At 32.6% G+C, this 19,716-nt stretch overlaps 4 protein-coding genes across 7 annotated transcripts; all 4 read left to right on the forward strand.

Annotated features, from left to right (window-relative positions):
• Positions 1–2,441: 2,441 nt before the first annotated feature.
• On the forward strand, positions 2,442–5,884 carry LOC140959542 (OVARIAN TUMOR DOMAIN-containing deubiquitinating enzyme 5-like). 2 transcript variants are annotated; one of them, XM_073417435.1, is made up of 3 exons: positions 2,442–2,577; positions 3,910–4,017; positions 4,828–5,884. In XM_073417435.1, exons 2-3 carry the CDS (start codon positions 3,914–3,916, stop codon positions 5,708–5,710), a joined length of 987 nt encoding a protein of 328 aa, XP_073273536.1. In that variant the 5' UTR covers positions 2,442–2,577; positions 3,910–3,913; the 3' UTR covers positions 5,711–5,884. The 2 variants fall into 2 exon arrangements, with proteins under 2 accessions (XP_073273536.1, XP_073273537.1); XM_073417436.1 differs by lacking the exon at positions 2,442–2,577 and adding an exon at positions 2,623–3,781.
• A 1,775-nt stretch (positions 5,885–7,659) lies between these two features.
• Positions 7,660–8,525, forward strand: LOC140958785 (uncharacterized). Its single transcript, XM_073416351.1, has 2 exons — positions 7,660–7,972; positions 8,050–8,525. The coding sequence occupies exons 1-2, from the start codon at positions 7,765–7,767 to the stop codon at positions 8,523–8,525; spliced, it is 684 nt and encodes a 227-aa protein (XP_073272452.1). The 5' UTR covers positions 7,660–7,764.
• A 762-nt stretch (positions 8,526–9,287) lies between these two features.
• On the forward strand, positions 9,288–14,504 carry LOC140958786 (uncharacterized). The gene is made up of 3 exons (XM_073416352.1): positions 9,288–11,346; positions 11,537–11,622; positions 13,254–14,504. Exons 1-3 carry the CDS (start codon positions 10,541–10,543, stop codon positions 14,453–14,455), a joined length of 2,094 nt encoding a protein of 697 aa, XP_073272453.1. The 5' UTR covers positions 9,288–10,540; the 3' UTR covers positions 14,456–14,504.
• A 1,229-nt stretch (positions 14,505–15,733) lies between these two features.
• LOC140959513 (uncharacterized) lies at positions 15,734–18,758 on the forward strand. 3 transcript variants are annotated; one of them, XM_073417384.1, is made up of 3 exons: positions 15,734–15,979; positions 16,362–16,526; positions 18,105–18,758. In XM_073417384.1, the coding sequence occupies exons 2-3, from the start codon at positions 16,386–16,388 to the stop codon at positions 18,552–18,554; spliced, it is 591 nt and encodes a 196-aa protein (XP_073273485.1). In that variant the 5' UTR covers positions 15,734–15,979; positions 16,362–16,385; the 3' UTR covers positions 18,555–18,758. The 3 variants fall into 3 exon arrangements, with proteins under 3 accessions (XP_073273485.1, XP_073273486.1, XP_073273487.1); XM_073417385.1 differs by having other exon boundaries at positions 15,767–15,979; positions 16,339–16,526; XM_073417386.1 differs by having other exon boundaries at positions 15,806–15,979; positions 16,352–16,526.
• Positions 18,759–19,716: the final 958 nt, after the last annotated feature.

Raw genomic sequence — 19,716 nt, forward strand, 5'->3', positions numbered from 1 at the left:
TACTCATATGATATTACATAAGTTAGAGTCACATCAATGTCGTGTCAGCATTATTAGTGCTGTGAAAAAAAATGACGAGATTAATTACAATTTCGATCCAATTAATTAATAATGTATGTAATAATCGATTAATTAATAATGGCTCCTTGTGTATTTGATTAAATGCATCCATGTGAAACTGTGCACAGTGTATGAAATGCTTTGCAGAAATTTAGCTTTAGTGCTTTAATATTTTCTCCTTCATGGTTGAAGAGCTCTGAATTCTCGAAAGGAACTAAATAGGCGTCTCTTATTTTTCGAGGGACCCAACTTGTAAAATGTATATTGGAGATCGAATGAGATCTAGCTGTATTCATGTCACATGGGAAGTAATTTTTCCTATGTATCGTACACAAAGACCTTCAGTTTTTTATCCTTCAATTTGATTTTTAACAAGTTCTTTGGGATTTGATTTAAGAAACAAATACAAAATACATGAAATAAAATGTGATTGTTCGTGAAACAAATTTTATAGCACGATCATAACATAATCAATAACATTAAACACAATATGTCGAGAGTTTATATGTGCAAAACCTGCTGCACCAAAATATAGGCAAACAAATGATCGACAACCAAAATTTATTGCAATGTAAAATAAAACAGTATTCTAACCAGCAACATAAATATAAACTAACAAAATAAATTTGTTAAACTAACAACATGATATTCCTGAAGTGAGTTTTTGTGCTATAAATATTTGTGTAGGTAATCAATTGAATGAGAAGGATAATATTATATCATTTATAATATTATTACAAGTAGGTTTCACAATTTGAGATGACTTTTGAACCTGGGTGGGTCAAGAGTTTGGCCCAAAAGACTTGGGTCTCACTCTCACATATAATGTGTCCATAAACGAATCAATTATCCAACATGGCATTCATAGCAAAAATAACAAATTACTTATTTAATGAATAAAAATATGAATAACACACAAATACATTTGAGACCATTTTATGTTAAATTTATGAGACAGATATTCGATTTGATATATGAAAAACATTATTTTTTATATCTAAAGTATTGTTTTTCACTGAAAAAAAATAATATTTTGTTAGTTCTATTATAAAAAAATGCTTGATTTGATTATATATTATTATTGTCATTGTTGTGGTTTTTATTTAATTTTTTTAGTTAAGCTGCATTTAGCGGTGCTTAATTTTGCATGTCTCCACGTTACATTCCAAGACCGGTTGCTCATCCTGTGGCTAATGAATTTTTTTACCCCAATAATTAGTATCCCGAACTCGATTAGAGATCCATAATTTTTTTAAAAAGCCTCGATTAGAGGAGGAGTTCACAAATCAAAATTTGATACCCAAGAAAAATTAAAAAAACGAAAGAGATGTATAAAATCATTAAAATAAATATGTTTTCGCACCTCTTTGTATGAATCATTTGGTGAAAGATTTTCCAGTCTTGTGAATTTGGAATTATAGTGATTAATAGTTTCATGACTGCATTTGCAAAATTTTAACTATTGAATTTTTTTTTAAAAAAAAGAAAAAAGACATTTTTGGTTCTATGTGTTTAAATCTTTGTTATTTTGGTATTTTATATGGTCAAATTTCAGTTTTAGTTCTATATTTTTCAATTTTTTACAATTTCAGTTATTTTTTCATCGGGATGTTGATTTGGTATAATGTACGCACTAGCAAAATGTCAGCGCTGTCACATTAACGTCATGTAAAAAAAATGTTAAAATTGCAAAAAAAATATAAGTACGTACTAAAATTGAAATTTAATAATATAATGGACCAAAATTATAAATAAAAAATACTGTTTTCAAAAAAAATAGAACTATTCAATTTTAAGTCAGCCACATAAAAACATGAAAGCGTTTCTAGCTAAATGAATAATAATAAAATTGATCGGTTAAAAATATATGTCAATTCATTTTTTAAAAAGTACATGTCAATTTCTCAACCAAAAAAAGATATACATGAATTTTTTTTTTAGCTTTTAATATCTAAATGTTTTGAATTTTCAGAAAATATATTAAACAGATACTAATATAGTAATATGTGTGTATAATTTTTTCGAAAAATCACTATTCCTGGAAAAAAAAAGACTATTATATAATATATATTAGCTTGAAATAAGTAGTCAATAAAATTTAGGTATAATTTGTTTTATTCACAAATATTCTAATAATTCTTTCATCATATGTGTCAAAAGGACAATTTGAGAAAAATAATCTAAAATTTATTCTATTGGCTTTTTTCGCACGAAATTTTTTTTATAAAATGAGTTAAAAAGATATAAACTTTTTTGTTGGGTTTTCGTGGGTTTGTCGAGTATGAATTTTTTTCCAAATAAGTTTTAAGGTAATTTTTCTGAAAAAGGAAATAGAGAAAATTGAATAAAAAGGAAAAAGAAAAGTAAATATTCAATGGGCCAATTGTTTTTTTAATAAAATAAATATTTGGAGTCGTGAAATGAGGCGATTACTTTGCTTCTCCTAAAACCAAACCCTCCCGGCCTTCCCCTCCTCTCTGAAAGCGGCCGGCGGCTTGGTTACAAGTTATGAGCTAGGTTATACTTTGTCTTCAACACCCTTACTTTTTGTTATCCTTTGTATATATATGTATGTTTGTATGTATTTATCTGTGCGTATACGTATATATTGCTAGAATACAGTTCAAAACTCTACCATCTGGGTCTGTTTTTCATATGTTGCTGCTTACATGACCTTAATCACCTCCATATTCGGTTTATACATGGCGTTTCTGTATCGGGTTTTAGTGAAATTTTAATGTCGTACTCGTCTTCGATGTGGGGCTAAGTTCGACTTAATTTAGAAAAAAATGATTTAAATTGTTGGTATCTGTTGAATTATTATCTTATTAATGTTGGTGCGGGTCTTATTATGTAGTTATTGAATCGGTTCTCTCGTGTGATAATTGAAACCTTTACGGTCTTTTGTTGTTCTTTAAGTGGTAGTTTAAATTCTGATTTGTTACTCATCCTTCTCTGTTACTTGTTAATGTTGTTTTTTATGCATTGTGAATCTTGACTTTTTATGTCGTCTTATTGTTTTTTTCGGTGCATTACGATGTGAATCGAGTTGTAGTAGTTATATTTTACTAAAATTGTCGTGTAAGTTTTATTCTTGTTACCGGGAAGTGATGCAATGATGTTGTTTATTGCTATGTAAACGGAAAATCTCCTAAAATTTTCTGCCTTTTTTTCTTTGACACGTGGCTCTCATTCGCTTATTCAAGTGAACTTGTGTTTATCTCTGTGATTACCCTTAACGTTTTAATTTCGTAAAATATCTCTATCGTGATCTTGTTTGATTAGAGAGTTAGAAAATTAGTAAGCATGTTGAGTTGTAAAAGCATATGATGAGTTCTATGTTTTCTTGCTGAAAATTGGTGGGTGCACCATTGTTGATGAGTTAAATTTTGGCGTGTTTATTTGATTTTGTTTGTGTTCCGAGTGTCGATGTGTACTGAAGTTAGTTAGATGCTGAATATCTAGTTCCAGGGAAATGGTTTCCGGGGAAATGGATGATTGAAAATGGAATGTCATTTTAAATGTAGGTATTTTCTGTAAGATTGAATTGCATCCACCTGATACTAACCTAGAGAAATAGCTGGAGTGATCTTGATATGTCTTTAACAAGTGATGATTGATTATGGTGGAGATGTTGCTTAAATTACAAACACGTTTTACAGAATGGATCTAATCATACTTTGCTTTTTGACATCCAAGACCAGCTTGCGTTCTTAAACTGGTGGAATTTTTGGCATTTCATTTTCCCCTTCTTTCTTTTTTGTTACTCTCCTGTTTTGTGTTATCCTTGAAGTCTTGATTGATAAAAAATGCTCCCAATATTGATCTAACACCTTGATTTCGGGATAGGTAAATGGCAGATACAAATCCAGTGAAAGACACAATGTCTGAGGGGGTTTCAGAAAATGCAGTTCCAGAGAAGCAAGAAACTCTTGAAGAGATGCTTTCTAGACACAGGTAAATCTACACACATGTTCGTGCATGCATAATCCTATTTAAGTGGTTTTTTTCAGACCTTGTTTCTTTATTAAAGAACGAATAGTGCAATATCGATAAATGCAAGAATATTTACTTCCATAATCTCATCAATAAAGATGATAAATCTTTTGTCCGTAAAATCAATGAATGAATTACCTCTCAATGATCTTGAATGGTATCAGTATCATGATATATATGATTTATTAAATCAACTCATAGTCGAGACTTGAATAGTATGACAAAAAACTGTTTTTTATTTTTTGACCGAATCTAAATTTGGATTTCTGAACTAAATAATTCAAAATTCGTTGTATTTGATACCTTTTCCTTGTATTTTTACCAATAATTTACCTTGCGGCTTTCTTGGATAATCATTTGCTGAAGTATAACCAGATTGCGTTTCCACTTTGGTTGCTCACATAGTCATAGACCTAAACAAACAAAAGATGCGAAATGGAAAACAATGGAAAGAAAAAGAACAAAGACTCCTTTTTGCTCTGGGAATGACATTATGCTCCCCAACACCCTTTCTGTAGAAGGGTGAAATGAATTGAAGTAGTTATTGGACATTGGTGCCATCAGGAATGTAGGCTGATTTGTTTCGTATCTGGTAGATTTGGTTGCAATCTTTTCTTGCTCTGGTTGCTAGTGATTTGTATTAAATTGCCGAAACTTTGAAATTAGATGATTGTTACAGTTGTTGACAATCAAAGAGCTCTTTGATTATGTATTTTTTCATACGGAGAACGAAATTTGTCATGAGCTCAAGTGGAATTTGTTGAATTGCAGAAAAGAGAGTAATGATCTACAGAACAAAGAAGTTGCATTAAAAAAGGCCGCAGCAAAAGGTAGCAAGGCGGAACAGAAAGCCAAGAAGAAACAAGTTGATGAAGAGATATCTAGACTTTCAACAAAGCTTAAAGAAGCACAAGCTAAGGAATTGGCTTTGTTAGGCTACAATGGTGGTACTGATAAACAAAAGGGAGATTTGGACAATCTGGTGAAGGCAATTGCTGGGGTTTCAGTCACAAATCAAGCAGAGCAGTCATCAAAACCAAATAAGCACGCAAAGAGACGTGAAAAAAGAGCCCAAGAGGAAGCAGCCAGGGAACGTAGAATTCAAGAAGAGCAGAGCCAGATTGTAAGCGATCGAATTATTGAAGACGAGAAGTTAGAGCGAAAACTAGAACCCCTTGGATTTACCATCAATGAAATAAAAGCCGATGGCCATTGTCTCTACCGAGCTGTTGAGGACCAATTAGCCTTCCATTCTGGAGGCTCCTCTCCTTGTACTTACCAAGAACTTCGGGAAATGGTGGCTAATTATATGCGAAAAAATGCATCAGATTATCTACCCTTTTTTCTTTCTGAAAATGCTGCAGATGGAGAATCTGCAGATTCCATTACTGAGAGGTTTGAAAAATATTGCAGGGACATCGAGTCTACTGCAGCATGGGGAGGACAACTAGAGCTCGGTGCTCTAACCCATTGTTTAAAGAAACCTATCATGATATATTCAGGATCTTTTCCTGATGTAGAAATGGGGAAGGAATACCAGCAAAGTAATGGAACCGGCTCATCAACGAAGTCAAGTATTCTGCTGTCATTTCATAGGCATGCTTTTGGGCTTGGTGAGCACTATAATTCTGTTGTACCTGCTGGGATTCAATAGTTGCTATTTAGCCATGGTTGAGTTGAAAGCTAACCTACTGTTGTCTTGTTTCTTAAGCCATTCTTTTTTCTTATTGTTATTGCAGACTTTGTTGCTCATACTACTATTTTTTATGGATATATTTACTTGGTCTTGTATTTTATGATGTATAGAAGTTATAAAATTCATTGAACATGATGGAGATTAGACGATTTTTCCTTCTAGTGGCAAACTATAACTAGTTCTATTTTAAGGGACAAGGAGAACCAGTTACATATTTGCAGCCTCGTACGCTGTTGATTTCGAGTGGCCGTCGTCAACTTAACATCTTACATTAACACGAGCCTGATTGGATTTTATTGCTTGGTTTCAAAGCGATGCAAAAAATTATTCCCCGTTAGCCTAGCTATTTGTAGGCGAAGATCCAGTCCTCATCACAGTAGCATGACGCAGACCTGAGGATTTGCCGATCTCTTGTGCCGTTTTGTCATAATAGACTTTGACCATTGTAGCCACATTTTGGCCATCATAGCCACGGGCCGATGAGCAAGCTATAAACTCTCCTAACACCGGCATTGGTTGATGGTGGATAAGGCAAAGCAACACCTGGTTACAGCTTCCAGTTGACGCCCTGCCGTCGCCGTTAGCCTAACCTAATCAGCAAAACAAGAATAAAGATGATAAAAATATCATTATTTAGATTCACAAAGTCGCATGTTTAAAATAACAGGAAATAAAAAATTGGCTTCCGCGATTTATCACATATCATCATTAACTACGTAAGAACATTTTTATGAGGAAGTATATGAAAATCTTCTTATTTCCTTTAGCACTTGTTCATATATTAAGATTTTAATTCAATAAAGATATAAAATAACAACTGAAATTTAATATGGTCGAAAAATAAGTTGATATAATGGCATATTAATAAACTAATTAATAATGATTATCACATTTCTTAAATAAGAAAGTTATTTAAGCTACCTCTTTATCTAAAAGTCTCCGAGGCGCAGCCGACCAAAATTGGAAGCTTCTAATAATGTCAAAGTTTTTCGTGGGACAATCGCACTTACAAAAATATAAATACAATTGTTTGACTAAATGATTAAAATAGGTTTGATGATTAATTTTTCCAACTCTTTATGATTGGACATCATATCATATTTGAAAGACGATTTTCGGTATTTTAGTGCACGTCTATTGTGAAGAACAGAAAAATGTTGCATTGCTTCTAAATGTGCCATTTGGCATTCACATAAAGCTTTGAAATAGTTGTGTCAAAATTATGTTCCACTTTATAATATTTGTTCTCCATACATAAATTTCACTTTACAATATATCAAAATAAAATCGAAATTGAATAATTTCTTGATTATGGGTTTTTTCGGGTTGTAAATCAACTTTTTTTTCCCCTATAGGAGAACATTAGATTTTTGGTCACGTATTTGTCAAATTGAAGTCTTGGTCTGTTATTTTTTTTGAAAATTTTAATCCCTTTTTTCCCAACAAGACATTAAAGTGTGTATGTCATATCAGACTCTCGATGAAAAAAATTTAAAATTGTCAAAAATCAAAATGAACATGAACAAGACTGAAATTTGTTAACATAAATAACCAAAAAATAAAAAAAATAATAAACATACATACATACTATAAATTTCTTGAATTTCCTCTTTTTAATTTTCTCGAGTCTGCACAAATGGTCCAAGCACGTATAGTTGTTATATATTATAAGAATTATTTGTATTTTACAGAAAAAGATAAAATTATAATGATGTGAGCAGGCTAATATGTCAACTCGATTGTGCTAGTCTATTACCTATAAATCTTACTTTATTTTATCAAAGTATTATTTTTAAACACATATTCAACCAACCGATTATCAACCTTTTGAACTTCACAAGTCATCATCAGAACCGCCTTTCCACTCTTTTGTATTGCTAGCTTCTTATTTATTTGTTTANCTTATATAAACCCTAAAACTCATCTCCAGTTTTCCAGCAGTGTAAACCTTGAACCTTGATTATTTCTATTTTTTAGGACTTTATATTTTCTTCCAGCTCCTCCCTCCATCAATGACAAGTAAAAAAAGAGTACAAAATAATTCCTTAATTATCAACAACTCAATGGCACTTGCAGACACCAAGGAACAAGACGGCTTCCTCCCCATTGCCAATGTAAGCCGAATCATGAAGAAATCCCTCCCTGCAAATGCCAAGATTTCCAAAGAAGCAAAGCAAACTGTGCAAGAATGTGTCTCCGAATTCATTAACTTCATTACCGGTATCCACTGATCAAGCTTTTTCATGAATTAAATCTATAATCTAATCTCTAGGTTTACCGTCGAATTTTTTTTACAGGCGAAGCATCGGATAAATGCCAAAGGGAGAAGAGAAAGACCATAAACGGCGATGATCTATTGTGGGCTATGACAACACTTGGATTTGAGAATTATGTTGGACCCTTGAAAGATTACCTCAACAAGTATAGAGAAAGTACTGAGGGAGAGAAGAACACTATGGCTACACAAGAAGATCCTTCTTCGCCGGCCACGAATGGTCATGGCGAAAAAATAGAAGATATTACTGTCTGTAATAGTTCGATTGTATCCATGGGGTTTGCAGCCACACCTGATGATCATGATTTGTGGGATTTTAAAACATATAATAGTAATTATCTTGGCATTGGTTTACTTGATGATCCCAAAAGAAGTCGTCGACGGATCGATTATGGCGAACAGATGAATGTAGGGATGACAAGTAATGCTGATGATTTGAAAAATGGCAAGAGCTATATATGTGACGAGAATTCTAATAGGATCATGGGAAATATATAAATCTATTAATATAAACTGTATGTTTTTTTATCTTCTATTGTTATGCAGTTTTATGAAATGATGATAAATTCTAATATAAGGTACTTTTATTTAGAAAATTTGTACTTCCATACATATTAATTCATATAACTCACAAAATTTGATAAAAGGTAACTGATTACTGATTGACCATTTTATTGATTTCAGCTTGTTTTGGGATTTTTGTGTGTGTGTGTGATTTTTCTGCTATGATGTTAAATTTAATATGTTTTTGTTGAATGATATTAGTTAGATGGAATGAAAAAAATTATTAGTATAAAGCTGATGCTATCTTTGTTGGATGACGATGTTATGACACAATGTTTATAATATTTTGTTATTTTTTTCTATCATATTTAATTTACTAAATTTTATATTTTTTCTTTATCATTCTCAACAATTTAATAAATATTCCTAACTTACTTGAAATAAAAATTCTTCTACCTCAATTTTCAAAACTAATATTTATGAAATCCCTCCTTCTAAAAAGCCAAAAAAAAAAAAAAAAATTTATACAGTTTTTAACAACTTCAAATCTCACGCTCACCCTTTCTCAAAATTTTAAAATGTGAAGTTTATAATGCAACATAAATAATTATATATTTATCATGTATTTAAATTCAAAATCCATTTGTTTGAAATCTTCAATTTACAAATGGGAACTTATTTTTTTTAAATATATGTTAATATATTTCAAAATCCCAAAAATTGGAACCATTTAATTTTTTTTTGTTTTGTATCCTTTTTTCGAATTTAAATCCTTGAAATGCTCCAAATACTAATTCTGTGATCCTGTCTGTGGGAACCAATTGTATTTTAAGAAAGAACTGCGTGTATTTCAGCTAGACTTTGCTCGGGAGTCGTGGCGAAGGTTTGCCTCCAGGTTTCATCACCTGTCTGTTTATGTGCTACTTCATTATTACTCCGTATATTGAAGATTTTCTGGATTTTTTCTTTTTGATTCTTTGGGTAAAATTGGGGATTTTGGGGATTGATGGTGATTCTAGGTAATGGTTCCGAAACTTTTTCTGATTACGTGAACGTTGTCACAAAAGCAGTAGACTACATCAACATTTTCGAGCACTCTTACTTGATTTTCTTTGGATTTACTTGAAATCTGCTTAGCTTTGCTCATAAGCTACAGCTTCGAGGCTGATTCCTTTCTGGTATTCTGCTCCTATTGTTAGAGTGCTGACTAAGGTACTGATGATTTTAGATTTGGCCATACCACTTGTGTATTGGTTCTACTAGCACTGAGCTCATTTACATTTTGTGTAATTTGTTTAATATTTTATTTCAATTATCATTTGTAATCTTAGTGATTTTGTATAAATTACATCCAGCATTTTCAATGTTTATGTAGAATTATTAATTTTGCCAATGGCAGATATTTAGTGTGATCCTGATAAAGTCTTCCTACTTTCAATCTGGACAAACTGGAATGTGGAAACTTCTGGTTTTCTAATGTTACATATTTATGATTAGGAGTGTTAAAAGTATGCAGATGCACCTGAAATTATGATCCTCCCCACTTTGAGTTCATTCGTAAGATAATCATAATTAAGTAGCTAAAAAAGTAGCCATTTTGTTGATTAAACAAACCCTGAGGTTTGGTTAAAAGATTTTATCTTTTGGTGTTGTATCCTACTCTCTACACATGGTTTGTTCTCATATATGACAGCTGAGCTTGGATGATTTGTTTTCTTGGTGAATTCTTGGACTTCAAACTGATTTATATCTTTTTCTTAATTTGGAATGCTCAGGTGGCCGAGGGGTACTGCACATCTGTTGAGAGTTGAGTTCATCTCGATCGTTCTGTTTCGTATTCTTATCTAATTTCTGCTTCCATGACCTCGAAATAAGAAATGCTTAGATTCATCTTTTGCGTGCCCTGCTTAGATATGTCAATTATAGTCATGTCCCATATCAATAACAGTCTGTTACCTGTTAAATCTAACCTTTAGCTCTTGGAAACTTTAAATCAAATTTCAGAGATAATGTCCAGTATGCGCTCTCACTCACTTTTATATTTCCATTTTCGCAATTTCCACTTCGACCCCACCGATCCATTTTCCCAATGCATTAATTTTTTATTCCCTTTCTCTCTAAGCCGCTCCTACACATCAACCCCGCACTCAAATTTAGAAAGCCGTGTTATGTTTAAGTTTTTCATCGACTCTTTGAAATGTCGCAAACAAAGAGCTCTCACCATCACTAGTCACTTTACACATGTCAAATCCCCTAAAAAACCTCAAGCAGCTGTTCATTTCCTCAGATCTCATGGTTTTTCAGACACCCAAATCAGATCATTGGTTTATATCCATCCCAAGCTTCTTCTGTTTGACGTTGAAAAGATTCTTAAACCAAAGCTTGTATATTTTCAAGAACTTGGTGTCCCAAGTCCTAATCTGGCTAAGTTTATTTCCAAGAACCCGATGCTTCTTGCTTGCAGTTTGGATAAAAAGCTGAAGCCTGGTATCGAGCTCATCAAGAAAGTTCTCGAGCTTAACCGACCAGACAGCGGTAAATGTGATATTAATGATGACCTGTTTCATATCTTCTCAAGGTATTCTTTTGTGATTGGCGAAAAATCAACATTGCTATCTAACATCAAATATCTGGAAAGTTGTGGTATTGTGGGATCTCAATTGATCATGCTTCTGAAGAATGATCCACGGCTCTTTTCTGTTTCTGAAACCAAACTCAAAACACTCATCTCAAGGGTTACCGAACTAGGATTTGCTATGGATTCAAGAATGTTTGTTCATGGTGTTTTAGCTTGTTATGGTAACAGTGCTGAGACTCAATAAAAAGTACAACTTGTTTCAGAGCTTCGGATTCACTGAATGTGAATGCAAACAAATGCTTATCAAAGCACCCATTCTCTTCAAATCATCAGAAGCACGGTTAAGGCGTGGAATCGAGTTCTTCTTGAGTACTCTTAAGCTTAACAAATCTGTGATTTTTGGATCGCCATATTGTTTGATGTGTAGCATGGAGAAGAGAATATTACCTCGACATAGAGTTGTGCAGGTGGTGATATCGAAGAGGCTTGTGAAGAGGTTGCCGAGTATGACAAGTATATTACGTTGGACAGATAAGAAGTTTACGGAGAAATATATTTTGAGGTTTGAGGATGACGCTGAAGAATTGATGTTAGCTTACGAAGGCCATCTTTCTGAATCTTGAAAGAATAGATACTGGATAGTGGATACACAATTAATTTACCCTGTTTGGAGAGTTCCGGCACTCTAAAATGATTCATTTAGTGCCAAAAATATCATTCTAAATTTGTCTTAGTACAAATATTTATTTATACCAACCATGTCAAGCACAGACAGGAATATGGTTTAGAAATAATTTACTCACGTTATTTCTTTTATAATCAATTACTATATTATAAAAACTTTATTGTATTTTATTTATGATAATTTTATAATTTCAATTACATTTTTTGTTATATATGAAATCTAATACATTGACCTAATCCAACGTGTAAATACAAAACATAATTCTGAACTTTGAAGGAAGAGGCCGGAATACAAATTGTATTATCTCGTGGGCTTGACAATAATTTCACCTCAAATATACTAATCTTCTGCGCAAAAGGAGCTGCATAAATTTCGAAGTGAAACTTTAATATGAGGCCACGGCCATCGTTTGCTTGCACCACTGTTCAATAATTATCAGGTACTTTTATTTTTGTTGTTTATAAATTCAGAAGTCCTTTTTGTATTTCCCATTTCTGTATTGATTTATTATAAATCTTTGTATAATGAACTGCTGCATTTTGTCTTGGAATCTATCAATTGAAAAGTATCATCGCCTTCTCTGTGATTCCTCTTTCTAGGATTTATTGGGTTTCTGGCGTAATTGTGTTGGGAGCCTCCAACAAAGGGTTTTAAAATGTTTTTGAGAAAATTCTGGAGTTTAGATGGATAATCTTGGACTAGGGATTGGTGGTTGTCTAATTGACGGTTTCGATACTTGTTCTGATTATATGAATGTTGCTACAAAAGCTTTAAACCGTGTAATCAATGCTTGTTTTAATGTTTATTTAGTCTCGGTAGGTCAAGTGTTTTTGCCGAAGTGGGAAATTTTGTGGGATGAAGATATAGTGTTCTACTTTCTATCTGGAGTCTGGACAAATTGGAAATGTGAAATCTTCTAGTTTTTTAATGTGATGATGTACGTTTAGTAGTGGTCAAAGTAAGCGAATGCACCTGAGGTTAAGATCCCTACCACTTTTAGTTAAATCATATGGGTCAGTACTAATTAACTAGCTGAAAGTAGTATTGTTGTGGATTATACAAATCCAGCTGTAGGTTCGGAAACTTCATCTATTGTGTTGTTTTTTAATTCTTTACCCTTGGGTTGATGTATATATGACATTATGATTGCTGAGCTTGGTTTAAGTGGATTTTGGTTTGCTTCTTGGACATTCTTGAACTGATTTATAGCCTTTTCTTTTGGTTGTTCAGGTGATTAACGAATATTGTGCTTCTGTTGAGTGTTGAGTCTATCTTGATCTGTCATTTCAAATTCCTATCTAGTTTACCACTTTCCATTATAAGAAAGGCTCAGCTTTATTTTTTCTTGTGCCAAGCTTAGATTTATGTATTATGGTTGTATTCAGATATAACAACAGTTTGTTACCAGTTGTTAGAATCTAATTCTCCTAGCTGTTGGAAACTTTAAAATAAATTTGAGAGTTCATGTCCTCTCTTCGCTCTTACTCACTTCTGCCTTTTCATTTTCTCAACTTCCACTTGACCCCCACCAACCCACTTTCGCCTTATATCGATTTTTTTCTCTCTTTTGCTCTGATGAGCCGTACCTACACATCAACCACACACCCAAACTTAGAAAACCATATTTTGCTCAATTTTTTGATCGACTCTTTGAAATGTCCCAAACAGAGAGCTCTCACCATTACTAGCCAATTTTCACATGTCAAATCCCTTGAAAAACCTCAAGCAGCTGTTCATTTTCTCAAAATTCATGGTTTTTCAGATACCCAAATCAGATCGATGCTTAATAGCCGACCCCAGATTCTTGTACTTGATGTCGAAAAAATACTTAAGCCAAAGCTCATATATTTTCAAGAAATCGGTATCCCAAGACCTCAATTGGCTATGTTCATTTCCAAGAACCCGATGCTTCTCACTTGCAGTTTGGATAAAAAGCTGAAGCCGTGTATCGAGCACGTCAAGAAAGTTCTTGAGCTTATCCAACCTGATACCAGTAAATGTAATATTAATGATGACATGTTTCATATCCTTTCGAGGTATGCTTGGGTGATTGGCAAGGATTCCAGATTGCTATCTGGCATCAAATATCTGGAAAGCTGTGGAATTGTAGGATCTCAATTGGTCATGATTCTTAAGAACGAGCCACGGCTCGTTTATATGTCTGAGACCAAACTAAAATCTCTTATTTCAAGAGCTACTGAACTTGGATTCGTCATGGGTTCAAGGATGTTGGTTTATGGTGTTTTTGCTTGTTATAGTAATAGTGCTGAGACTCTCAGTAGGAAATACGAAGTGCTTCAGAGTTTCGGTTTCTCCAAATGCCAATGCAAAAAAATGCTTCTCAAGTCACCCCATCTCTTCAAATCGTCAGAAGTGCGATTAAGACGTGGAATTGAGTTCTTCTTGAACACTGTTATGCTCGACAAATCCATGATTGTTGAGTGGCCACAATATTTGGTTTTCAGCATGGAGAAGAGAGTATTACCTCGATATAGAGTTTTCAAGATCCTAAAATCAAGGGGGCTTGTAGAAAAGTTGCCGAAAATATCAAGTTTGTTATCCTATACAGAAAAGAAGTTCATTGAGAAATATGTTTTGAGGTTCGAGGAAGATGCTAAAGAATTGATGTTAGCCTACGATGGGCACCTTTCAGCATCTTGAAATGTAGAGACTTCGAATGCGAATTTTCATAACATCCAACGGCATATCACTGAGCTAGTTGCTAAATTGTACTCTCGTTTTTTAACACCAGGAACCTAGTGCGTTTTCTGAATTGATACAATGTATTATTTTCTGTCGGATGCCGATCGTGGAATGTGGAATTCATTTTTAGTATACGATGGAGCAAATAGCAGGGCAACCAAGCTCTCCCTTTTATAACATGACTTGTGCTTATGTTTCTTTTCTCGTGCACGATTTACTGTTTTGGTCGGAGATTATCCGCTTTTGGTCTTATCATTCTAGAGATTGTTACCCCCAAAAAAAAAACCATCTAAATTTCACAAATTCTTAGATTAACTATTTCTAGCATTTACTAACATTATATATTATTCCTGTACAAGAAAATAGGTAATATAAATTAATACTGTAAATCAATTTTATCTTGAACTGTTGAATGGCGTGTTGATTTTATCATAAAAATACATATAACATGTAATGGTACTTGTGTTTTGCACACTAGTTTCATGAATTTTAAAAGAAACAAAATATTATAATTATGCTCAAAATGGAAAACTTTCATCTGGTCTGGGTGATCTGAACCGGAAAAATATTTCAAAAAATTGAATTTTTAATGATTGTTTGCAATTGAAATATATTATATTTGTAACGCAATAAGGGATTATTTTTAAATAAATAATTGAACAAATTTTTTTGTTTACCATAACAAAATATTGAAAAACCAAAAACTTTAAAGAATAAATGTAAAGCGCGTTTCAAACCCATTTTCCTAAAAGAAATAAATGAGGAAGCGGGGTTTTTTTTATAATAGATCTTTGAAGTTTTTGGTTTTTAATATTTTGTTAAATTGTTTATATATTTATTTTAAAAAACCCTGCAATAGCTTATATGTATCTCAAAAAAATGAATTTGAAACATTTTCAAGTTAAAAACTTTACACAAGTGAATTTTAAAATATAAATTTAAAATCACGATTAAATATTTTAATCCAGACGCAAATGACCATTATTTTGATCTAAGTTCACTTATTTTATGACTATTCTTTTTTTTAATAAAATTAGGTACATTAGTCAACACCGAAAATTAGTAGTATATTATATATTTTTTTAAAAGAAAAGAAGTCAGTCTTCTTATTTAAAAATGTTCAAGCGTAAATTGCTGAAAATAATAATTGATAAATAAAACAAACTTATGCACCTCTAATCCACACCTAATCGACGGGCAGCTTTTAACTCCCGGATATTTTCCCATCTCGCTTGTTTTTAACGCTGCCCGAACTGCCCGATTCCCCTCTGAGGAGATTACGGTCAGCTCACCCAGAATCACCACACCACCGAGCTTCTTTTCCTGCAGATACAATAATATATTTACATCTTCCTCTCTATAGTTTTCTCTGCTTGATCGGACGGTCCACAATGAAAGTTGCCTCTAATCTCTGCTACTCCGCCTTTTAGTTTTCTAAACCCTTAGATCTCCTCAACCAAACCTCAGATCTGCGCACTCCGGGTAAGTCTTCTCCATAAACCCTGAATTTAACTAATAATATTTGGATTTTTTACTTTAATTTCATCTCCATACACTCAGATCCTTGTATAATTTGTCACGATTTCTCAAAATTTCAGCTGCGTCGGTGAAATTTCTTCTATGAAATAATTTTACTCGATTTAAAGTTTTCGCAGTTATTTTACTGACGCGAGGTTTTCCTCGTTCCATGAAATCAACCAACTCTTGCTTTCCACTAAAATTTTATCATTAGAAAGTGGTGCTCTGTCTTCTTCTCCGATTACCTATTTTTAATCATTATTTTTATAATAAATATATTTTTTCTTTAACTAATACATTGATCTGGTTGCTAATCTTGGCAGATCTAACGGTCAGTATTACGTAGGCGGGTTTTGTTGCGGTTTTAGTTATGCAGAAGATTAACTGTGGTACAGTGCCCGAGATAACTATGGTTAAGCAGAGCGTGCTATTGTGCGCCGGTGGTGAAGCGTGGTTGGTGGCTTTGCTAGTTTCAGCCCTGGTCAAGGCTCAGCTTTTAGGCCTTAGTCAGGTACCAGATCTCACTTCATTTTGTCCTATTTTATTTATTAATTAATTTTTTCTCCTAATAATATTTTTTTTATAAAAAAAATCGTGTCACCCCTGTTTAAGCTGAAATTTTGATTATGCGCATATTTTTAAAATCGTTTTTTTTTTCTCTCTAAAAATTCGTCCACATATTTGTCTTTTTTATTGTTGTTATTCGAATTTTCGTGTCAAATTTGTCAGAAAAGAGCATAAACTTTTACTTTTCTTTTGTTTTTTTTATACGGAGGGGTTTCGAGATTTAGATAATTTGATGGTAATTTTTTTAAAAAATATTCATATCTATATTATTCTATAAATTCATTTTTCCAATCTGTTTTTTTTCCTCTAGGACATCTAATTTATTTATTTATTTTCTATAATGCAGTAATTATGTAAAATATTTAACACGAACTTGATTAAACATACTTTAGTTATTCGAAATAGCCGGTTCAATCCAAAGCAGATCGATCTTGTTACAGTCTTTTTTATTCGGTTTATTTCTTCAATCCGCCTTTTAACTAAAGTTTCTTTTCGCAGCGATACGATAGTATCAACTGGCCATGATATAAACCTTTAGAATATTCCAAACCAAGATTCTTATATGCCAATAATATTATAATAATAATTTTGTAAAAGATTAGCTGGAACTAAGTGTATATTATAATTAAATAATAACTGAAAATATGTTTCATGAATTGTTCAATGTCTCAAGCCTGAATTAGTAGGACGGACCCGACTCAAATTATTGGGATTTTTTCAATAAAGCTTTTTGGGCCCATTCCTTTTTTGTCCCGGTTATCTTTTGTAGGGTGTGAACCAACTAAATCATGTGAATATTATTTATTTTTGACATTGAAGCTCAACTAATCTCTAATAGAACTTTGCTCGAAACTTTAAAAAGAAATCATTTTGGGCTTAAGGCTGACTTAAGTTCGAGCTCGATTTGTTTGGGCTCAATCTTATGATCTTGTATGATTTTTAGTGTATATTTATAAAATGTTATGAGTGATGTGAGGAAATAATTTTTGTTTATTTGGATATATTCGAGCTGGGCTAGAGTGTATAGTTTCAAATATGAAAATGATACTAACTGAATCGATTTTGAAAAATTGTGAGCCAACTTGACTCTTTATAAGATACCCAATCTTGTGCGTGATAGGGATAACTTGTTTCATGGTATCCTAACCTCATGATCTAGTTGTTGATTTAGCTTAGTTTAAGTCCTGTTTTCAATGCACAACTATGTTAATTGTGGAATCTGTAATATTTTATTTTATCATATATTTATTATTGAAAATAATAAATTGAAAGGAGCAAGTGGGATGACCTTGTCAAGTCTATCAAAGAGTTGTTTTCACATGGTACTTATGTTTGACATCTGCCACATTATGATAATTGTCTTAAATATTAAGCCATGCTTCACATGTGATCATTATAATACGATTTTGTTCTCTTAAAAATTGACTCGATGTTGTGATATATATATATATATATGTCTTCTGAGCAAAAGTTAAAACTCTTATAACTTTGTGTTCTTCGGGTTTGTTTTTCTAAATTTAAGGAATGCATAAAGCTATTGAATAACCAACCTAAGATTAGAGGAGACCATCATGGTTCTCTTCTTCCGGATGAGGTAACTGATGCTGGTGATAATGACACTGATGAAGAAGAAGATGGTGAAGGTGACGAGGATGAGGATGATGTTGATGAAAGAAATCCTAACCCTAATGGCAACAAAAGCGGACCCACAAAGGGTCGCGAAGGAGGATCAACCGGCGGAGCTCAGGAGAATGGTGACGACGACGAACCGGAGGATGGAGGGGATCCCGACGAGGACGATGATGATGATGACAATGATGACGACGACGAAGATGATGATGAAGATGCGGAAGATGGTGGCGACGAGGAAGGGGTCGTTGAGGAAGAAGATGACAAAGAGGACGAGGAGGAAGATGAAGACGACGACGACGAAGAGGAAGACCTCCAACCACCTAAGAAGAGGAAGAAGTGAATTAATATATAATAACAACAATAAAAAGATAACCTAGAAAAAGTCTCTGCTTTGGGAGGTGAATTTAGGATTTATGTTTTCTTTTGAATCATGTCTCGAGCGTGTTAAAGACTGGTTTATGGGAAGTGATCCCTGATATTCATTTGGGTTAAAGTGCAATTGGAAACCAACCTACGGGAGATATTTAATTTTCTTTTTAATCTTTTTACTTTCCAAGTCCGTTTGATAATTGCTAGATAGCTCATTTGGATTTTCACATCTTTCTTTAATCTTATTACTTGCGAACCCATTCAATCGATGGTAGATGTCTTTTTCTTGATTTGCACTTGACAAATACACGTGGGTATAATAAAAAAGAGAAATTTTTTTTAAAAAAAGAATTAATACATGTGTCCCTCAATACATATTTAAACGAGTTGAACATTGCTGATTGTACTTATATATGCAACATTTAACATATAGATTTAATTAACTTCCATCTGGCCCTTCTCTTTTTCATTTAAAAATACTTGAGCATAAAGATTTTGATTAAAATTCAATGGGCAGCCTATTAAATTTAAAAAAAAGGTCCGTATATGAACATATAAAAAATTAAATTAAAAGTGATTTGAATTGGCCTTTAACGTGTGTCATTAAATAAAACCTTGGGAATTGAGGAAGAAAAAAAGAGACTGGAAAATTCTACCCTCCTGCGAAGTTTTCCTAATTTTTTATTTTTAAAAATACATATTATATAATAATGATTATATTTATTTAAATTATGATGTTTAAACATATCAGATACCATGATATAATTAATTTAAAACAAATCACTATTATTCGTTTTGACAAGAATTTTAAAAATATTTTTAGTGTTTTATAAGTAAAAAAAACTTAAAGTATGATTTTGGATAAAATTTTTGTAAATCATTTTTGAAAAAATATTATCCAAGTACGGTTTTTAAATAACAAAAAATATATTTTTAGAAATGCTGAAAATGATTAAAATCAAAACATATTACTTTTATCCGCTATTATTCGTTTTTGTCTCGATGTGCACAAAGAGTAGGTCTCTTGTGAGACGGTCTCACGAATATTATCTGTGAGACGGGTCAATCCTACCGATATTCACAATAAAAAGTAATACTCTTAGTATAAAAAGTAATATTTTTTCATGGATGAC

The sequence above is a fragment of the Primulina huaijiensis genome, chromosome 15 (assembly GCF_012295235.1).
Source record: "Primulina huaijiensis isolate GDHJ02 chromosome 15, ASM1229523v2, whole genome shotgun sequence".
Taxonomy (NCBI): Eukaryota; Viridiplantae; Streptophyta; class Magnoliopsida; order Lamiales; family Gesneriaceae; genus Primulina; species Primulina huaijiensis.